The 19,208-nt window shown below is 32.0% G+C and overlaps 2 protein-coding genes across 2 annotated transcripts; both read left to right on the top strand.

The window, feature by feature from the left end:
• The first annotated feature begins 2,533 nt into the window (after positions 1-2,533).
• LOC115964152 (CDK5RAP1-like protein) lies at positions 2,534-7,100 on the top strand. The gene is made up of 3 exons (XM_031083500.1): positions 2,534-2,829; positions 4,136-5,193; positions 6,178-7,100. The coding sequence occupies exons 1-3, from the start codon at positions 2,573-2,575 to the stop codon at positions 6,687-6,689; spliced, it is 1,827 nt and encodes a 608-aa protein (XP_030939360.1). The 5' UTR covers positions 2,534-2,572; the 3' UTR covers positions 6,690-7,100.
• Positions 7,101-10,378: 3,278 nt separating this feature from the next.
• Positions 10,379-16,384, top strand: LOC115962687 (3-epi-6-deoxocathasterone 23-monooxygenase CYP90C1-like). The gene is made up of 9 exons (XM_031081572.1): positions 10,379-10,826; positions 12,218-12,542; positions 12,660-12,809; positions 12,975-13,247; positions 15,043-15,132; positions 15,247-15,325; positions 15,420-15,526; positions 15,651-15,778; positions 16,074-16,384. Exons 1-9 carry the CDS (start codon positions 10,633-10,635, stop codon positions 16,168-16,170), a joined length of 1,443 nt encoding a protein of 480 aa, XP_030937432.1. The 5' UTR covers positions 10,379-10,632; the 3' UTR covers positions 16,171-16,384.
• Positions 16,385-19,208: the final 2,824 nt, after the last annotated feature.

The following is a 19,208-nucleotide window of genomic DNA, read 5'->3' as shown; positions in this document are numbered from 1 at the left end:
ATAGTTTAACTATTCAATAATTTGGTTATATTTTTATTACAAGAAATAGTCATTCCTTATGAATAGATATTCTTCAAAGAGAAATGATATGTCTACAATATTTCTACAGCATTTTTACAACAAATCCTAAGTAGAAGGTTGTTACTGGTTGTTATTGTTGGAGTAAAAAAGTAATCTTAGTGTTGGTTTCAAATTTGAACCAATAACAACTAACCACTTGTGATTTGTTGTAAAGATATTGTAAAAATATTGTAGACGTAGCATCTCTCTTCTTCAAAATGAGGAATAACTATTCCTCTCTAAAAGAGTTGTAATAACTGTTTCTTAGTAGATGTAATAATCTCTAACATTAATACATTTCCAAATAAATAAACTTTTTATATCCACCTAACAATTATGGAAATAAAAAATTATCAAAAAATAACTTATCTCTCTAAAATTTAAAATATATTATTTTCTAGGAAATATAATTGTATGAATGAGATATTTCCTAAAATAGATCATATGTTTTATTCTAATGTTACAACTCACAATCAAACTAATGAATAGATTTAGTTATTCAACTACAATACATTTATTTACTATTCATGTTGTAATCCACATTCAGTGTACCAAACGTACTCTTACTTTTCAAAACACATAACATTACATTTTCATTAAAATACTATTTCCTTATTGAAGTTTTATTAGAAAAATGCTAAAATCATGAACTATTTTACAAAATATGTTACAAATTGATAATGTGATGGGTAATTATTAGTAAGTAAAAAAAGATGTTAATGGTGAAGACAATTTGTCATATCAACCGTTTATAAAAATGTTGTAAAATAATTTGTAACTGTAGCATAACTATTTTTATTATTATCTCAAATCATGAAATCATATCTCTCTCTTCCTTATGGGGTGAAGTAGAAAATTATTAAAATATGCATTTGTAAAGTTGCAGTGTGGATTTAGACACACGGTTATTATAGAAAAAATGGATTTTTGCACAATTTTATATTAACTAATGTAGGAGGTTTTTTGGGTTGGTTGAGTAAAATGTGGGATTTTTTCTATTTTACATAAACTGATGTAAATGCTCTTACACGTTGTAGAGATTTACAATTAAAAAAAAAAAAAAAACCCACATAATTGGATAAAGTTTAATTTGATTCCTTGCGTATTAATGGTAACAATTTAGTCCCTTAATTTTTAAAATTAAGTCATGTCATCTTAGGTTACCTCTTCAAAATTAATAGTTGAGTGATTTAATGATTTAATGATCTTATAGGATCATTCATCTAAATGAAAGCTTTGGAAGAATTGCAAATGATTACTCAATTGGAGAGCACTGGTGTGGTACCAACTTAAAATTTTCTAATACTCAAGTAAGAACTCAGTAAAACTCAATTTACAAAATGCAAAATAATCTTCTATGATTTTTCTCTCATATGTTGGAGTGGGTGCCGCCTTCTATTTATATGGGGTCATTTCTAATCACAACTTCCTCCATATTCTCACAGTGTAATGAGTGTTATGACATTAATGGAAGGCGAAAATCTTATGATTTACGCCCATAATTGAAGATCGTGGATTGATAGAGCGAGAATCACACAACTAAACTCAAGAGACTACATCTTTTCTTGAATAGGAACCTTATGATTCCTCCCTTGTCCATGCTTAGTTGGACAAGGCAATATTGTATATGACTAAAATGAACAAATTTTAGCTACAAAATTGGTTGTAGTATTAGGCTATACCCTTACTCAATATCTTTTTATTGGAGGTGAATTTTGAAAAATCCACCATTAGATTACATCTTCTTCTTATATCCTTCATGCTTGCAAAATTTCTAGAAAATTAAAGATAAATAGCAATGTCATCAATAAATTGTTTAAATTGCAAGTTTTTGTAATTTAAAATTATGCATAAAATATAAACTTATAGATCATATAGTAAATAATATCCCATTAATACAAAATTTGATATATATATTAAGAGTGTAAAGAACATGCAATTTAATAATTAGATTTTCAAAATATGTAGTAATGTTTATTTTATTGAGTAAGATTGTAATCTAAAACTACAACTAATTTTGTAGCTAAACTTTGTCTAGCTAAAATATTCTCAACGTACAACATTCTAAAACAAGGATGAGTGGATGGTTGGTACTCATCAAAATTGACTTGATTTTGAAAATTTTACACTTTTCACCATAATCTTTCAATGTATGCTTCATTTCCATATTCATTATTTTGTTAAAATTTAAATGAAACATGAGATCTAAGGATAAAATTGATTTGATTGTGAAAATTGACGGACTAAATTGAAAAAAAAATTTAATATTGGAGTGACAAATTTCAACATTTTTCCAATAGTTGGGGTACCATATGAATTATTTAAGTCTTTTCCTTTATTTGTTTGTGAATTCTACAATACGTCATGTCGTTTACCTATTCTCCGTAAGATGGGCTACTTGTTTCTAATGCCTGATTTCGGCCCATCGTGGCCCATGATCAAAGTCGATTCCCTATCCAAATTCCAAGTCTCTCAACACAAAGCTCACACGCACTCTCTCTCTCTTTCTTCAATGGCGTCGTCGTTCTCCTCCGTCCTCAGCCACAGTCGATGCGGCTTCAGTCTCAGGCTTCTCTCGGGAAAGAAGCCCCAGGCTTCCTTTTCCCGGTGCTTCCACCACCGCACGCGACGGACACTCCGCAAAACCATTCCTCTCACTCTCACTCTCACTCTCTCCAGAAGCTTCTCCCAAGCCCAACTTTCGGAGGGCCCAAGCCTCCGCCACTTCATCGCTCAAGCTTCTCTCACCGCCTCCGAAGCCCAGCCCAAGTCAGTTACATTTTATTCCAATAATGTTTTGACTTCATTTCGAATGCATAGCTAAAATGCGCTAATGGGAATGTAACTTAGTATTGAGCTCATTTGCTAAATTATGGTTGAATTGTTTGTTTATATGAAGCTTTTACTAGAAATCTAGTTCTTTCTTGCTCTTCTAGGAATATATTATCTTCTTTGAGCCATTTGCTGAGACTTTAAGTTATGGCATTTTAACATGTTACAAACTTACAACTTAATGAATTTGTAATCTTGTCATTGTGGGTTTGTTAATATAGAAAAGCTTAGATACTTCCAGCTCAATAAAGATCTTACCATGTGAATGTTATCCTTCTTTATTAGACTATGACTTTGGATAGAGTAGAATTGAGGAAAAGAGTACATTTGGTTGACCCTAACTAATCTGTTGAGGATCCTTAGCCGACCTCAAAAAAAATTGGGACTAAAGCTTTGTTGTTGTTGATTTGCTAATGAATTAGCTAAAGCCAGAACCTTTACTTATTTTCTTGGTTGCTTCTAAGAGTGAAGTGACATTGGAAAAATCATATTCAAAATAATCTGCATTGGTGTTAGAACAATCTTATTTCATTTCACTTTGATATTATTATTATCATTGTCAATATTGATCTGCTGTAGCACCAACAACTTCTTGCTCAAGTGAAACTTCCTTATCCTACAATAATTAATGGGTTGGAGGGTGAGATCGTGTGTTCAATGCTGTAATGTTCTCTGACTTGGCTCTATATATGCGATCACTCAAGGATACCCTGTGGTAATTTAAAACTAACCTAGTATTTTAAATTCCAAAGATAATTTGAGTTTTGTGTTTTGTTTTTTGTGGTTGGACAAATGATATGTAAACTGCACTTTGAAACTATACTTTGAACAAAATATATGATACTAAGCGCAAACATAGATATACGTTGGGGCATCCCCTAATACATGTGACCTACCCTAATTGGTCTGTTGGGGATCCATAGTCAACCCAAAAAATTTGGGACTTAGGCTTGGTTGTTGTTGTATTCCTTAGTTTTATGAAAAAACAACCACAATAAAACACAAACCAATTAATCTTCATCCACATCATCTTATTTTTGTTTTTGGTAACTAGGGGAGGGAGGCTCCAATGGCTTTCTTTATTTCCTTTATTGTTTTTACCTCTGGACTCGTTTTCCCCATCATCAGCATTCTCTGCACAGGAATTGTTGCATGCAAAGCTTCTGATACTCTTTCATCAAAATTGCAAATGATGCAAACTGTATCTCATACCTCTACTTTTTTTTCTTTACTATCTGTCTAGCCAATTGCCTGCTTCAGAAATTACTTCAAGAGGGCGTATCTATCATGAGACTTATGGTTGTCAAATGAATATTAATGATATGGAGATTGTCCTATCGATCATGAAGAATGCCGGGTATAGTGAAATTGTGCATGATCCTGAGAGTGCAGAACTCATTTTTATCAACACTTGTGCTATCAGGGATAATGCAGAACAAAGGGTGTGGCAAAGGCTTAATTATTTTTGGTTTCTTAAGAGGCACTGGAAGAGCAATGTTGCTATTGGAAGGTCACACTCCATCTGCCCTCCAAAAGTAGTTGTCTTGGGATGTATGGCTGAGAGGTTAAAGGACAAGATACTAGATGCAGACAAAATGGTTGATGTGGTCTGTGGACCTGACGCTTACAGAGACTTGCCACGATTGTTAGAAGAGGTAGACTATGGCCAAAAAGGGATCAATACTCTTCTTTCACTTGAAGAGACTTATGCTGACATTAGCCCAGTTCGAATCTCCAAAAATTCAGTTACTGCTTTTGTCTCAGTGATGAGGGGTTGCAATAATATGTGCTCATTTTGCATTGTTCCTTTCACTAGAGGCAGAGAGCGTTCACGCCCTGTAGAGTCAATAGTGAAGGAGGTGGGAGAGCTTTGGAAAGAAGGTGTGAAAGAGATAACAATTCTTGGCCAGAATGTAAACAGCTATAATGATGCTTCTGGAGATGAAAATGAAGTTGAACCAGGAACTAATTGGAGATTAAGTGAAGGCTTTTCCAGCACGTGCAAGGTGAAAAAAATGGGTTTACGTTTTTCTGATCTCTTAGATCGGCTTTCCACAGAATTTCCTGAGATGCGGTTCAGATACACATCCCCACATCCTAAAGATTTCCCTGATGATTTACTGTATCTAATGCGAGAGAGACATAATATTTGCAAATACATCCATTTACCTGCACAAACTGGGAATAGCGCAGTACTTGAAAGAATGCGTCGGGGATATACCCGAGAGGCGTACTTGGATCTTGTGCAAAAGATACGAAGAATTATTCCAGATGTGGGAATAAGCAGTGATTTCATATGTGGTAAGTCTTGCCAGATTCTTGGAATTCATGTGTGAAACTTGGGTTGCACTCTAGTGTAGAAAGAATTTCATAATTAAACTGTTTGTTACTTAAAAAAAAAAAAAAAAAATCATAATTATACTGTTTGATTGAATGGGTTTCTAAATTTTGACACTTTACATACTTTAAACATATCTTCTATGCAGTTCAAATTCTTGATAAAAAATAAAGGGATAATTACACTTATACCCACTTGTGGATTAAGTTGCACTTGACCTACCTGAAGTTTAATTCCTTAATAAAAATTGGTCTGAAATCGTTAAAAAATTGCATGTTTAAATCACATTATTTGAAAAGGAAACGCAGAAACAAACTAGAAATCTCATCACAATCTGAATTAAATTCAAATACAATTCATCTCAAGTTGGTGGAGTGCAACTTTTAAAATAATAAGTTGTAAATCAAATTTGATTCAAACCACAGGTGAGTAAAGTGTAATTAACCTAAAAAAAAATGATGTAATCACAGCCATTTTGGAAATGAAGCTTCTTCAACTGGACACCTTTATTTATTTACTTTTTTTCATTTATACTTCAAAAGAACACAAGATATCAGATTGCTAATCATGTGATGATTTCTATCTTTTCTTTAATGCTACTAATGTTAATCAAGTATTGGCCTATAGCCCTATGCACAAATTCCATATTCGTTCTCAATTTTCAGCTTAATACAGTGAGTTCTTGACAGTTTGTCCAATTTTTTATTGTAAATCTATTTTGAGCACTAAGTAGTGATTTGCTATCACTGATACATATCTTGGCAGGGCCATTCCTGGTGCTGGTTTTTTTTTTTTTTTTTTTTTTTTTTTTTTTTTCAGGCTTGATTGTATTGATGTGATATTTTCAAGGATATGAGTAAATACCTGTTTTATCCTCTTACTCATTATTGTGAAAACTTGGACACATTCCTCACTTCCCTATGCATACATTTTATTCCTTTTTACAGGTTTCTGTGGAGAAACAGAGGAGGAACATGAAGACACGGTAACCCTTATTAAGACTGTTGGTTATGATATGGCATACATGTTTGCATATAGCATGAGGGAGAAGACTCATGCCCACAGAAACTACATTGATGATGTTCCTGAGGAAGTCAAGCAGAGGCGACTGACCGAACTAATTGAGGCTTTCCGTGAGAGCACAGGTCAATGTTTCGACTCCCAGGTTGGAACTGTCCAACTTGTGCTGGTTGAGGGACCCAATAAGAGAGCTCCTGATACAGAGCTTATTGGCAAGAGTGATAGAGGCCATAGAGTTTCATTTGTTAATCTGCCAGTACCACATTGGGATGATGATTTTAATGGAAAACGGAATCCCATAGTTGGTGATTATGTGGAAGTTCGTATATTGAAGTCTTCCCGAGCATCACTCTTTGGAGAGGCACTTGCAGTAACTAAATTGAGTTCATTTTACAACTATCTGGGTGAAGAAGCTGTTGCTTGTGAAAGCAGAACTTGAAACATCATGGTTTTTGAAATGAAAATTTACGAGATTATTCTTGTTTGGCAATGTGCAAGCAGATCCTTACTGGGGAGCTAAAACGGTGAGGCCTTCTTGGGTCACAATGATGTGCTAAATTGCTCTTGCCTTGAAAATGGTTTAGGTGCAGAGACTAAGGTACAAAGTCTTTGCTTTAATCTGTCAAAAAAAGAAAAGAAAAAGTCTAGCTTTGAAATTATCACTAATAACTTGAAACTTCAACATCGTATAGAGATGCAACGTTATTTTTTGTTCCACCTTCAAATGTCACTGATAGAGCTCAGATGGAAGCATATGCAGGTTGACAATTGTAATTTGCATTCCATCAACTTTTTTGCTCAGGCACTTATTTGTTCCTTTAATGTGGATCTTGTAGATAAATTTATGAAACTTCTTATTTATATGAAAATCAAGAAAATTCAAAGTCAGAAATATTCAAAGAAATGAAGGGTAAAGAGAGCTTCTAATTTGAGAACCTTTTGTGAGTATGCTTCTTTTGCTGTACATGATGGAGTCGGCCATGTCTATATATGAAAAACAATTTATTTGAAAATGATGGAAAAAAAATGAAAGGTCTCGATATTTCTTCATACATGTCAATGCGATGGAAAATAAAATATATACGTTATGTATCTGCAAAGTTTGTCAACTTTTTCAATAATGATATGAAGAAAGATGTCTTTGTTGACAATAATTTTTTAATTTTTAATTTTTTAATTCAAATCCTATAATGAATTTGCTTTTGAAATTTGTGTCCATTTCTCTATGTTTATGTAGTTACTGTATAATCCACCCATATTTTTTCCGAATAAAAAGCTTTATTGCATACAGAAACAAGCCCACAAAAGCTTGAGTGCAAGCCTCTTCTTCTCCTTCCTTTAGAACAGCAATAGGAGTTGAGGAGATGAGAATATCCCGAGCAGTTACAAAAAAAAGCCCATTTACCTACACTACTGAATTACGTGCTCTAATTAAGTGAGAAGCAGTCACAAAACAAAGCCCATTTAGCTACCCTATGGACTACTGAATTACATTCTATAAAGTCTAACTACGTGAGAAGAATTCCGAAAAAGATTTACTTTTAAGGTGAAGTTTGACTTCAAATATGTTTGGGTCAAAACATCAATACGAAAATAACATTAATCCTTGTTATGTGCAATGCACATGACTTGTTTAACTTAATCAATCAAGTAAGTTATGTACATTACACATGATGAGACACATATCATTTTCGTATTAGTGGTTAGAGTTTAAGGTTATAAACATGTTGGAGCCAAACCTTTTCCTTTACTTAATATAACAAATAATATTGTCTATTGACCAATATTGTGTTTGTGCTTCCTTAATGTCTTGGAGCCTTGGATCATTACACGAGAATCGCCTTCCAGGATCAATGAACTATATACCCTGTCTCTTTCACTTTTCTTTTAGCTAGCCATCATCTAGATTAGGAGTTTCAACCTGTATCTTCAACTTCCACATGATTATCCACTCCAAATTACTAAGTGGGCCTGAATTTAGAAAAAACAATTCTTTTGGTCAGTCCAATGGGCAGGTGAATTGTGATTGATTCGGCTCCAATGAAGTGTATTTTTCATTTTGTCTACGGAGGCTACAGAGTCTCAAAATTTCCGTGATTATTCATTTGACTAAACAGAGATGGTAATTGGAAAATCATTAGCAACGATACAATAATGTGTCACCATCTGGAGCTTCACTTCCTAGTAATCCATGATCATGATCAATATGACCATATCATATGTATGGCCCATGTTGCATTAAGCCTAAGGAATGTATGTATATTTATAATTAAAGTGGAACTCGATGGTGGTCTGCGCAGTGCGCACGACCACATACTTTCACATTGCAAAGAACCAGACCACTTGCCTCCCTTGCAAGCCATTCATTTGATATATATATATATATATATATATATGCTGCTGAGAGGAAAACGAAAATCACTTGAAAAATGCGTTTTGGGGGTCAAAAAGACATAACTCGTTCCTCTAAAAAACATGGCAGTGCAAGTGCAAGCGTGTAGAAGATGAGAAGTGGGTGGTGGAAACTGTGGTAGTACTAAGAATGATGAAGACAAGACGATAGTTTGGATTGTCCCAAGAAATACCGTGTGGAGAAGAAAAAGAGGCTGACAATTTCGGCGCCCTTTATTGGCCCAATAGCAATTGGCTACCACTGCCAGCCCGTTTGACTCTGAATTTCAAGGGGAATAATTGGATAGTCTTTCGGTATTAGATTTTTTATGATCTCTCTACATTTACTTTTACGTTATGTTTAACAGATATTTTTATTTAAAATATATTTTAAATGAAAAGTTCATATTCTCTCATTCTTACTTTAAAAAAAATAAATGTAATTATTTTGATAATCAAGATTAAAAAAAAAAAAGAGAGGATATAGCCTTTTTTTTGTTAATTTCCAACATAGGACTCCTCTCTTCAAGAGATGATTTCTACGAAAAATATGAAATTTGTCTCTCCAAAAAAAAAAATGTTAAAATTTCCTAAATAAATTTTTTAAAAATATTGCTATTTTATAAAATATTATTTAACAAAAATGACCCAAAAAAAGGAAAGAGAGCATGTTATTTTTTAATTTTTTTTTAATTAAAAAAAGCAATATCTTCTTCCCCTTCTACCTCCAACCCAAAATAATGTACCTCAGTATAATTTACAACCACTATCAATGAATAAATGTAGACACCACACCTCAATCTTCCAAAATTTGAATAAAAATATATTAAAATAAAATAATGGAGAGAAATAATGAAAGTAAAAGAATTAACATGGTTTACCCAACGAAAAGACTAATAAATATATAATTTACAAAATCAAGTAACTCATAATATTCTACCAAACCTAATTTACATATTTATGGTAATATCTTTTAGCAAAAAAATAAAAATACAATCTTTGACATATTTTGGACATGAATTTAGTTGTTTATTTACCTATATTCAATAAAAACTATCTCTTAATTTTCTTTATTTAGTTTGGCACGAGATAGAGTTGTTTTTTGACAAATTTTTTAAAAAAATAACATTATCTCATGCGAAGTTAAATAAAAAAAAACAACTATTTCTCACACGAAACTAAATAAGAAAAGTCAAAAGATAAACTTTCAACACATTTTAAGGTCATTATCAAATATAGAAAAATGATATAATTTTCTATAAAATTCTTTTTGAAAAATAATTCATTTTTTCAAAAAATATTAATATCAAAATAGGGCATTAGAGTAGAATATTTTCCATTTCTAATCAAACAACTCATTATAATGTATCAAGTTGTCTTTAATCGTTAACATGATTGGTTATATGACTTATTGTTTATATGACTTAAGATCGAGTTATTTTAGGATTGCAATTAATTCTATTTTTATTTTTACAACTATCTTAAATGACAGACTGTAACTAATTATTTGTCATTTATATATATATCATTGCTTTATTACTATTTTTTTTTTTTTTTTTTGGGCTACTCACGATTAGTTACATTGAATAAAATTTATAAAAATAGAAGAATTGGTTATGTATGATTATTGAATTTTTCCTTACGATATATATAGATGTATATCAAGGAGTGGACAACTTTGGTGGGTCGGGTTTCACGCTCTAGAGTCTAGACAACTAGGGGCCAATACTTATCTAAACGAAGCAATCTCATTTAATGATTGTAGCAAGCCCTAGATTTTCCGAATCTCCCATTGAAGACTATAATAACTTTCTCATTCAATTATCTCACAAGGACATACAATAAAAAGTTGCTTTCTTGTCTCTTTCTCTCTCTCATAGACACACACACACAAAGAACTGCATGGAGTGGGAAGTTACAAAAAATTTGCAGGTGTAACTAAAGATTTCTGCTTTACCCAAAAAGAAAAAAAAAGTGGAGTTTGAGTGAGAATGGAATGGATTATTGGGTGTTGGGTTTTGATAGGTATAGTTATAGGATGGTATTGGCTTAAGGAGAAGAAGTTAGAAAAGCGTGGGGTTCCAAAAGGGAGCTTAGGTTGGCCTTTCATAGGAGAAACTCTTGACTTCATTGCGTGTGGCTACAGCTCTAAACCTGTTAACTTCATGGACAAACGCAAATCTTTGTAAGCTTTCCTCACTTGTTTCATCTCTACTCACTTCTTGATCTATATTCTATTCTAGCCAGGCTAATATTTTCCCCTCTTAGATTGATGTACCCTTTTTCTTTTTATTAATTTGTTCTAAATCAATTTCAAATTTCGTTTCTCAGACTAAGTTTAATTAGAACAAAGCATGAGTTTCTTTATTATTATTTTTTTTCTTATCAGTTAAAATCCTAGAGAGCTACAATCTCTCTCACCCTTCCGTTTTGCTATTAGTCACCCAAAATCCTCTCCAGTACTATACCGAACTTTTTTACTATATTACCACTATTATGCACTATTATTAGCATAATAGTGGTAATATAGTAAAAAGAAATATTGGTTGAAATTATTATCAAAAGCTAATTTAAGGACACATTAATTTTGTTTTCCAAAAAAAAATTAAGGACACATTAATTTTTACATTTTTTTTATTACAGTGGATGACATCTTCGGTTGAAATTGGTGTATAATAAGAGTAAGCGATGGATTAATGTTGCTCAAATCATTAAAAAAAGGTTAGTTCAAACTTCAAATCAAAACAGATCATGCCAATAATTATGAGAAAAGTCAATGCAAAAAATATTGTGTTAATTTTTAATTTTTTTGTCATATTTAATATAAAACTTATTAAAAGTTATAATTTTTGATAAACAGTAAGTGAAAAAACTACCGACTCTCGAAATTATGTTGTTATGTAATTAATATAATGTATGGTTTTATTTGGGATTATTTTTTTTAAAAAAGAGAAAAAGGAAAAAGAAAAAGAAAAGAAGAGTTTTCTTTCACTATGACAGATTGTGACAATACTATAGCGAAAGAAAGGAACAGCACAAGGAGTAAAAGATAGAAAGAAAAGCCTGCTGTGCACTTAGTAAGACCTATCCAGTTCCCGCAGTGAATCTCTTTATATTATTTGCTTGTCCAGACAGCAACCACAGGCTATCCCTATTCTCCATGGATCTATTTAAGCCTCCCATGAATAATTGACCATTTCCCTTCCAAATATTGCACTACTCTATTGCAATTACAAAGCCCACCTTATAACTACCTTCAAATCACTGAAAATTCACAAACAATCGTGTCAAACACAACAAATAGTACAAATTTTATTTTTAAAAATTAATAATTTCATAAATTTGTTTTACAGTTATTAAACGATAAGTTGTGATTGATATAAAATAAAAGGGATGTTAATTTGTAATAATCTCATACATTAAAATGGTGTTAAGTGATCACAATATGCCACTTCATACGTTTTAAAAAAAAAAAAAAAAATTAGTGAAATTTGTTTATAACAAAATTCAAGTAATGAAACAAATGGTACCTGCTAATCTTCTAATCTCTTTCTCTGTCTCTCCTATTAATAACAGGTATGGGAAGGTGTTCAGAACAAACATATTGGGAACACCCATCATAGTTTCCACTGATACGGAAGTGAACAAAGTGGTGTTACTGAACCAGGGCAACATATTTATCCCTGCATATCCCAAATCCGTCAGAGAATTATTTGGAAAAAATTCTATACTCCACACTAATGGAAGTCCTCATAAGAGAATGCATGCACTGATCCTAGGGTTCCTGAGATCCGCACCACTCAAAGCCCGTGTTACCAAAGTCTTTGAAAACTCTGTAAAACTCTCCCTTGCTACTTGGAAAGACAAAAACCCGATATACGTCCAAAATGAATCCAAAAAGGTCTCTATATATAATATAGTCTACTCTATCCCCTAAACACATATACTATAATATTATACTTAAAACTGATCAGTTCTCTCCATATCTAATAAAGTTTTTGGCTTCTGGGTGTCTCAGCTTACGTTTGACGTTTTGGTTAATACATTGACAAGCGTGGGTCCAGGAGAAAATTTGAACTTTCTGAGAAGTGATTTTCAAGAATTCATCAAAGGGTTGATTTGTTTACCTATTAACCTCCCTGGAACAAGGTTCTATAAATCTCTCAAGGTAATTTAACTTCTTTTTTTTTTTTTGTGTGTATTTTTTAAATAAATCATAGTCTTAAATATCTTTGTTGAATATGTTTTTTGTAACTCTTTCTACATGGATATATTGTTTGAGTTTTAGTGTGTTTTTGTTTTTTTGAATGTGTGATTGAGTGCGTGCATGTAGGCCAAGGAGAGGTTGATGAAGAGGATGATGACGATATTACAGAAGAGAAAAGAGAGCATGAATTTTACAGACGAGAAAGCTCCAATAAATGATGCAGTGGACTTGCTGTTACGGGATAGTAGTGAATCAAGCGAGAAGCAAAGCCTGCCGTTGGATTCCATCTCTGGAAATATCATAGAGATGATGATCCCTGGAGATGAAACCATGGTCACCGCTATGACCCTTGCTGTCAAATTCCTCAGTGACTCCCCTGTTGCTCTACAAAAATTAGTGGTACGTAAACTTACTTTGAAAAAAAAAAAAAAAAGATTTTTCAGCTCGGTCGAGGTTTCTATATCCATCAAGTTGATTTTGAGGATTACCTTCATTTAACTTTTATAAATAACTACCACCTATATTTAGTGAGATGGAGGTGGTTAATTTACAAGAACAAGTATTTTTGGAGTATGGTAAGAACAAGGACTAACATTCAAGTCTCTAAAAATGAGTTTTACATGCATTTACTATTATTGAAACTTGCATTCTTCGCATGACGGTTACTTATAAATGTTTGTGGAGTTTGAAAACAAGGACCAGAGAATGAATTTTATACACATTTACATAAATTGAGAGTGTGAGAACAAGATTAAGAGAATAAGTTTCACACATATTTACACAAATCGAGAATGGTGATACTGTTTAATGTGAAAGCTTAATTAAGGAAATGACTAGGAAAAATTGAAACCTCTAGGAGTGGCTCTTTACAACTAACGCAAATGCAAATTGGGTGTTTTTGCATTTAGGTAAAAGAAATATTAGATATGGGCTTGTTTTTTTCTCTTTTGACCTTCATTTTAATCAACGGCTACGATTACATTACTTATCTGATTTTGTTAAATCGATGAGTACTGTTTTTTAAGTGTTTGACTTCTTGCCTTAGTCCTTTTCAGTAGAAATAAAGAGACAGGGTACGTGTGAGGGTCCACGTAGGCTAAAAGACAGACTGGACGTCGGCAGCCGTACGATTTAGATTAAACGGCTGTCAGGAGAGGACCATCTACTTACTTTGTGTGAGTTACGACCGCTAGCTGTCAATTGTCATATTGTCACTGTTCAGAAAATTATTATTTAAAAAAAAAAATTCCATATAACTTTTATTATTTCATTAATAATAAAAAATTTAAAGAGAATATTTATTTTTATCGAATATGAATTTTGACAAAATTTAATGTTAAATTACATTTTTTTATATTATATTCTCTTTATATTTGTAAAATTTTAAGAAAATCAAAGGTTAATAGTTATATCATTAACTAAATTCTTAAGAGTAATGCTATAGTCACAAATTATTTTACAACAATTTTACAAACTATTGATGTGGACAATCTTTTATTGGTTCTCATATAAGCATACCATTAATATCACTTTTTTATTTACCAATAATTATTCATTACATTAGTAATTTGTAAATTTTTTTGTAAAATAATTTGTATCTCTAGTATTATTCAATTCTTAAATTTTAAGTTTTTGTATTTTTAAGTTAGGCATAAAAAACTCATTTATAAAAGGAAAGTAATTAACATTTAATTTGAATGAAATTTGACTAGCATATTAAGAATATACAATTCAACTCAAAATAAGCCAAGTTAGTTTTTTTGTGGAAGAGTTTGGAAAAATCTTGTAAAAAAAAAAAAAATCATTAACTATATATATTTTTCTGAGTACTTTCATTTACTAATTAAACATTCAGGAACATTATTTCAGTATATAGCTATTCATACCCAGCAAACAAAAGGATGACAGACAAAATATTGCATAGTATTTAGGTGATCATAAGAAATGGAGCTACATCAGGACTTGATAGACTTTAAGAACCATTAAACTAACCTTAGCATATTTACGTAAACAAACAATAGTTTATTAGCATACACACAAATTCACAATCTTTTCCCACCTTATTTAATTTACAGTGACTAAAATCGTGATGATAGTGACACTAATGGCATGGCCTTAAATGTTTGGGCCAGATTTTATTTCATCTGTGACATATACATGTGTTTGGTTTTAATGTTTTTACGTGATAATGTAGGAGGAGAACATGGAACTGAAGAAGCGAAAGACTGATTCCGGTGAAGATTATGCTTGGTCTGAGTACATGTCCTTGCAATTTACTCAAAATGTGAGTCTCAAAAATTAGAAAGAAAAGGAATGGAATTATTAAGTACCTTCACGAAAAAAAAAAAAAAAAAAATTACTAATACATCAAACCCTGTTATTTTTTATTTTTCACAAGGTGATTAGTGAAACTCTTAGAATGGCAAATATCATCAATGGGGTCTGGAGGAAAGCACTCAAGGACGTAGAAATCAAAGGTCAGTTCTTAGGGAATGCAATTTTTCTTGGGCTGTGTTTTTTGGCTGATATGATAGTTAAATTGCAGGCAAATTCATTTATGATTGTTAACAGGTTACTCCATACCACAAGGATGGTGTGTCCTGGCATCTTTTATTTCTGTTCACATGAATGAAGACAACTATGAAAACCCATATCAGTTTAATCCATGGAGGTGGGAGGTAAGAATTAACTAATAGTTACTTTTACATGAGCATTAGAAACCATGTTTCTCAGCATAATCATATATATATATATACTCTGTGACCTTTGTAAGTATATTATATGTGATTTCTTTGTTTCCAGAAAGTGGAAGCTACCGTTAACAACAATTTCTTTACACCTTTCGGTGGTGGACAAAGGCTATGCCCTGGATTAGAATATTCCAGGCTTCAACTATCAATATTTCTTCATCATCTTGTCACTACTTACAGGTAAATCTTGTCCACTAAATCTTCAAATTTTATACAGGTTCACTTTCCTCATTTTTTTTTTTGGGGTTTGGTACCAGCTATAAACATAGCTGACCCTAATTATTTTGTTGAAGATCCATAATCGACTTAAAAAAATTTTGAACTAAAACTTTATTGTTGTTATTGCAATGGATCAAATTAAAAGTTAAAACTGTCAAAATATATGACACTAAGCACTTTATATATTATAAAGAAAAAGAATATAATACTTGTTAAAACTTGAAAACAGTCAAATAATGTTCTTTCTCCCCTGCAGATGGGTAGCTCAACAGGATGAAATTGTTTACTTTCCAACTGTGAAGATGAAGAGAAAGCTCCCCATCACAGTGACCTCCATAAATACTACTCCTTGAGTATTGTTAGGCTTGTATAGGAAATCCAACATATTAAAGGAATATCATTTCATGCATTGTGATTTACATTTAAAAAAAAAAAAAATCTCAAAAAAAGATAAAGTTCGGCTGCAAACTTAATTGGTTATAGCCAATAACTACAACTTCACTTAATATCTTTTTATTGGATGTGAATTTTGTCAAATTCATTATTAGATAACATTTTTTTTTCTTATATTCTCTATTCCTACAAAATTTCAAATGATCAAAGATCAATAACTATAAATCAAATAGTAAATAATGTTCGACTGACACGAAATTTGATGTGCGTATTAAATATATATATATATATATAAAAAATATATAATTCAATAATTAGATTTTCAAAATATGTAATCATGTTAATTTTTTTAGTAAGAGTTGTAGTCATTAGCTACAACTATGTTTATATTTTATAGGCAACCTTTGTCCTAAAATAAATACTTAACAATATGGGATTGAGGGAATGCTAATCAAAACTAATTTATTGTAAGGGATCAAAACTAATTTATTATAAGGGCCAAGGTTCAAGTCTTTATGAGGAAATTTTACACACATATATATTTAAATTAGGTTAGAGTTGAATTTTTATCTTGTAAAAAAAAAAAAAAAAAAGACTGCAAATTGGGTATATAAATTCAAGAAAAAATATCTTATAAGACTATAATCTCGACTCAAAATATAAATGCAAGTACAAAGACCCACCCACGAGGGGGCGTCCCCCAATCAAATGGAAACTCTATAATTGTGTTAGCTATGATGTCACTATCTATGTTCATAGTAGGACGGGAATTTGGGCCACTGTCCCCGTCCTTAAAATTGAATGCACGTGGGAAAAGATTAAATCTAACTTCAAATCAAAGTCTCCAACAATTGAATTTTTCTGTTTGATTCGATAATAGCATTAATTTGTGGCGGTTATCAACTCTTCATGGCTATGGGTCATGGTGCTACCTTCTGATTCCATGCCCTGCATGTGCACTTCTGGTTGGTGGAGCCCCTTCAATGCAAATCCCCTATCCCCAATTACTTTCTTATTTTTATTTCATGAGTAACAATATTATATCAAGCAAGCACACGATTACATGTTATGTATTATTATTGGAATATTCACGTGTGAGTAGTATGAGTTCTTTTTAATTGACGGTAAATAGCGCAGTTGGTTGAGTAGTGAACTCTTCAACAAATGCACATGCTCTTGATTTATCAAATTAACAAAGCTAACAACTATATAAGCAAACAACATGAATCTCATGCAAGATCTAATTAGTTCTGTTGTAGTATATACTTGATTTTTGGCTAGTGAAAACAATTAACCAAATTCAGAGAGATTATGGGTTTCAATTAGCTGAACTAGTTAAGTGGGACGTCATAGGTATAAGTTTAAATTCTACTAAGCTCATAAATGTGAAAAATGTGAGTATGACATGAATGAATCAAATGGACTAATTTATGAAACCTAACTCCCTTGGTAAGTGAAGCACACTTAATTATGAAGTCTTGTTGGATCCACTGCATTAGTGCCAATATAAACAATTAACCAAATTTAGAGATCTAATTAGTTTTGTTGCACATACCTGATTTTTGTTGAGAGAAACAATTAGCCAAATTCAAAGAAACCAAGCTTATAAATGCAAAAAAGGTGAGCTAGACTTGAATGAAATAAAATGGACTGACTTATTAAGTCAAATTTCTCAAAAACTGACGCATGAGCAGAAGTGGCAGATTTCATCGCCAAACCCAAATGGAAAATTTTTTCTTTCAAGGATTTTTTTTTTTTTTTTTAAAACAATCACACGCACACGTGCGCGTGCGCGTGCACACACACACACACACAAAGAACCCAACATGAAACAAATTAAATTGCCAACACTAAATAGTGCAATGCTTATTTTGCAAGTAGACACTTAAATTGCTTTACAACCCCATATTTACCTTTTGGAATATGAGATCTCTCTCTCTCTCTCAAAAAGTAAATGGATGGGAGGGCAATAGGAATTAGGAAGCTCTTATCCAAGCACATTTAATTATGGAGTCTTGACTAGAATCCACCACATTAGTGCTAATATATAATCACACTCGAGAAGTATGAGATAAAAACTATTACAAAGTCAATTGGAATTGAAAATAATCATGACAAAACACCTTTTTTGTGGTTAGAAATCTCCTACTAATCATGGCAAAACTTAAGCTAGCTTATCTGAAGTTGTTTTTTTGTCTCACCTTTTAACATTAAAAGAAGCTTTGTCTTTTGGTATCCTATATTTTCTTATGTTAACTTAATCGCTAAAAGATAAGACAAAAAAATGGTTTTAAGCAAATAAATAGACTTATTTTCTAAAAGTCATTTACTTATTTACTAAAAAATTGGGAGAAAAAGTATGTTCAAGCAAATAAACTAGCTGAAAATATGAGATGCCAAACGTTACGCGCCGTCATTCTTTATTTCAAGACCCCGATTATACAATTGAAACATTAATTACCCTCAAGGCCTAAATCACCCTTTAAATCCAATAAAATTGTATCAAGATTCTATTCCTTTTTATCAATCATCAATTCAATATCCAATTACACATTCCAAGCATCAATTTCAAGAAATTATTACTGATAAATAAAACCTATCCATGGAGGTTTGATTTGAAGAATAAAACTACAAAATAATTGGCTAAACAAGCTCAAGTAAGGCCGAATTGAATCGACCACAACCTAAGGCAATTGTTTCCAACATTGGGTGGACGGTTGAGGGTTGTGTCAACATAAACGAGGGATGGCGAGAGAAGTAGGGGGACTAGATTTAAAATGATGCTTTTTTATAGTTTGTGAATTGGATGAAGGTATTCCAAGTGATTCAAACCCAAAGTTGGGTTTAAAATGGATACTTTAATATTGCACTGACTATCTCCACATGTATAACTCTTACTTGATGAGTAATTATTGTGTAGTCCCAGGGCAGTATTCCAAGACTACATAATAATTTTCCCTACTTGATTAGAGGCTTGGAATGGTAATAATAGCCAATT

The sequence above is a fragment of the Quercus lobata genome, chromosome 10, assembly GCF_001633185.2.
Source record: "Quercus lobata isolate SW786 chromosome 10, ValleyOak3.0 Primary Assembly, whole genome shotgun sequence".
In the NCBI taxonomy this organism is placed as follows: domain Eukaryota; kingdom Viridiplantae; phylum Streptophyta; class Magnoliopsida; order Fagales; family Fagaceae; genus Quercus; species Quercus lobata.
The sequence above is the reverse complement of the archived record's forward strand: the minus strand, read 5'-3'. Positions and strand labels throughout refer to the sequence as shown.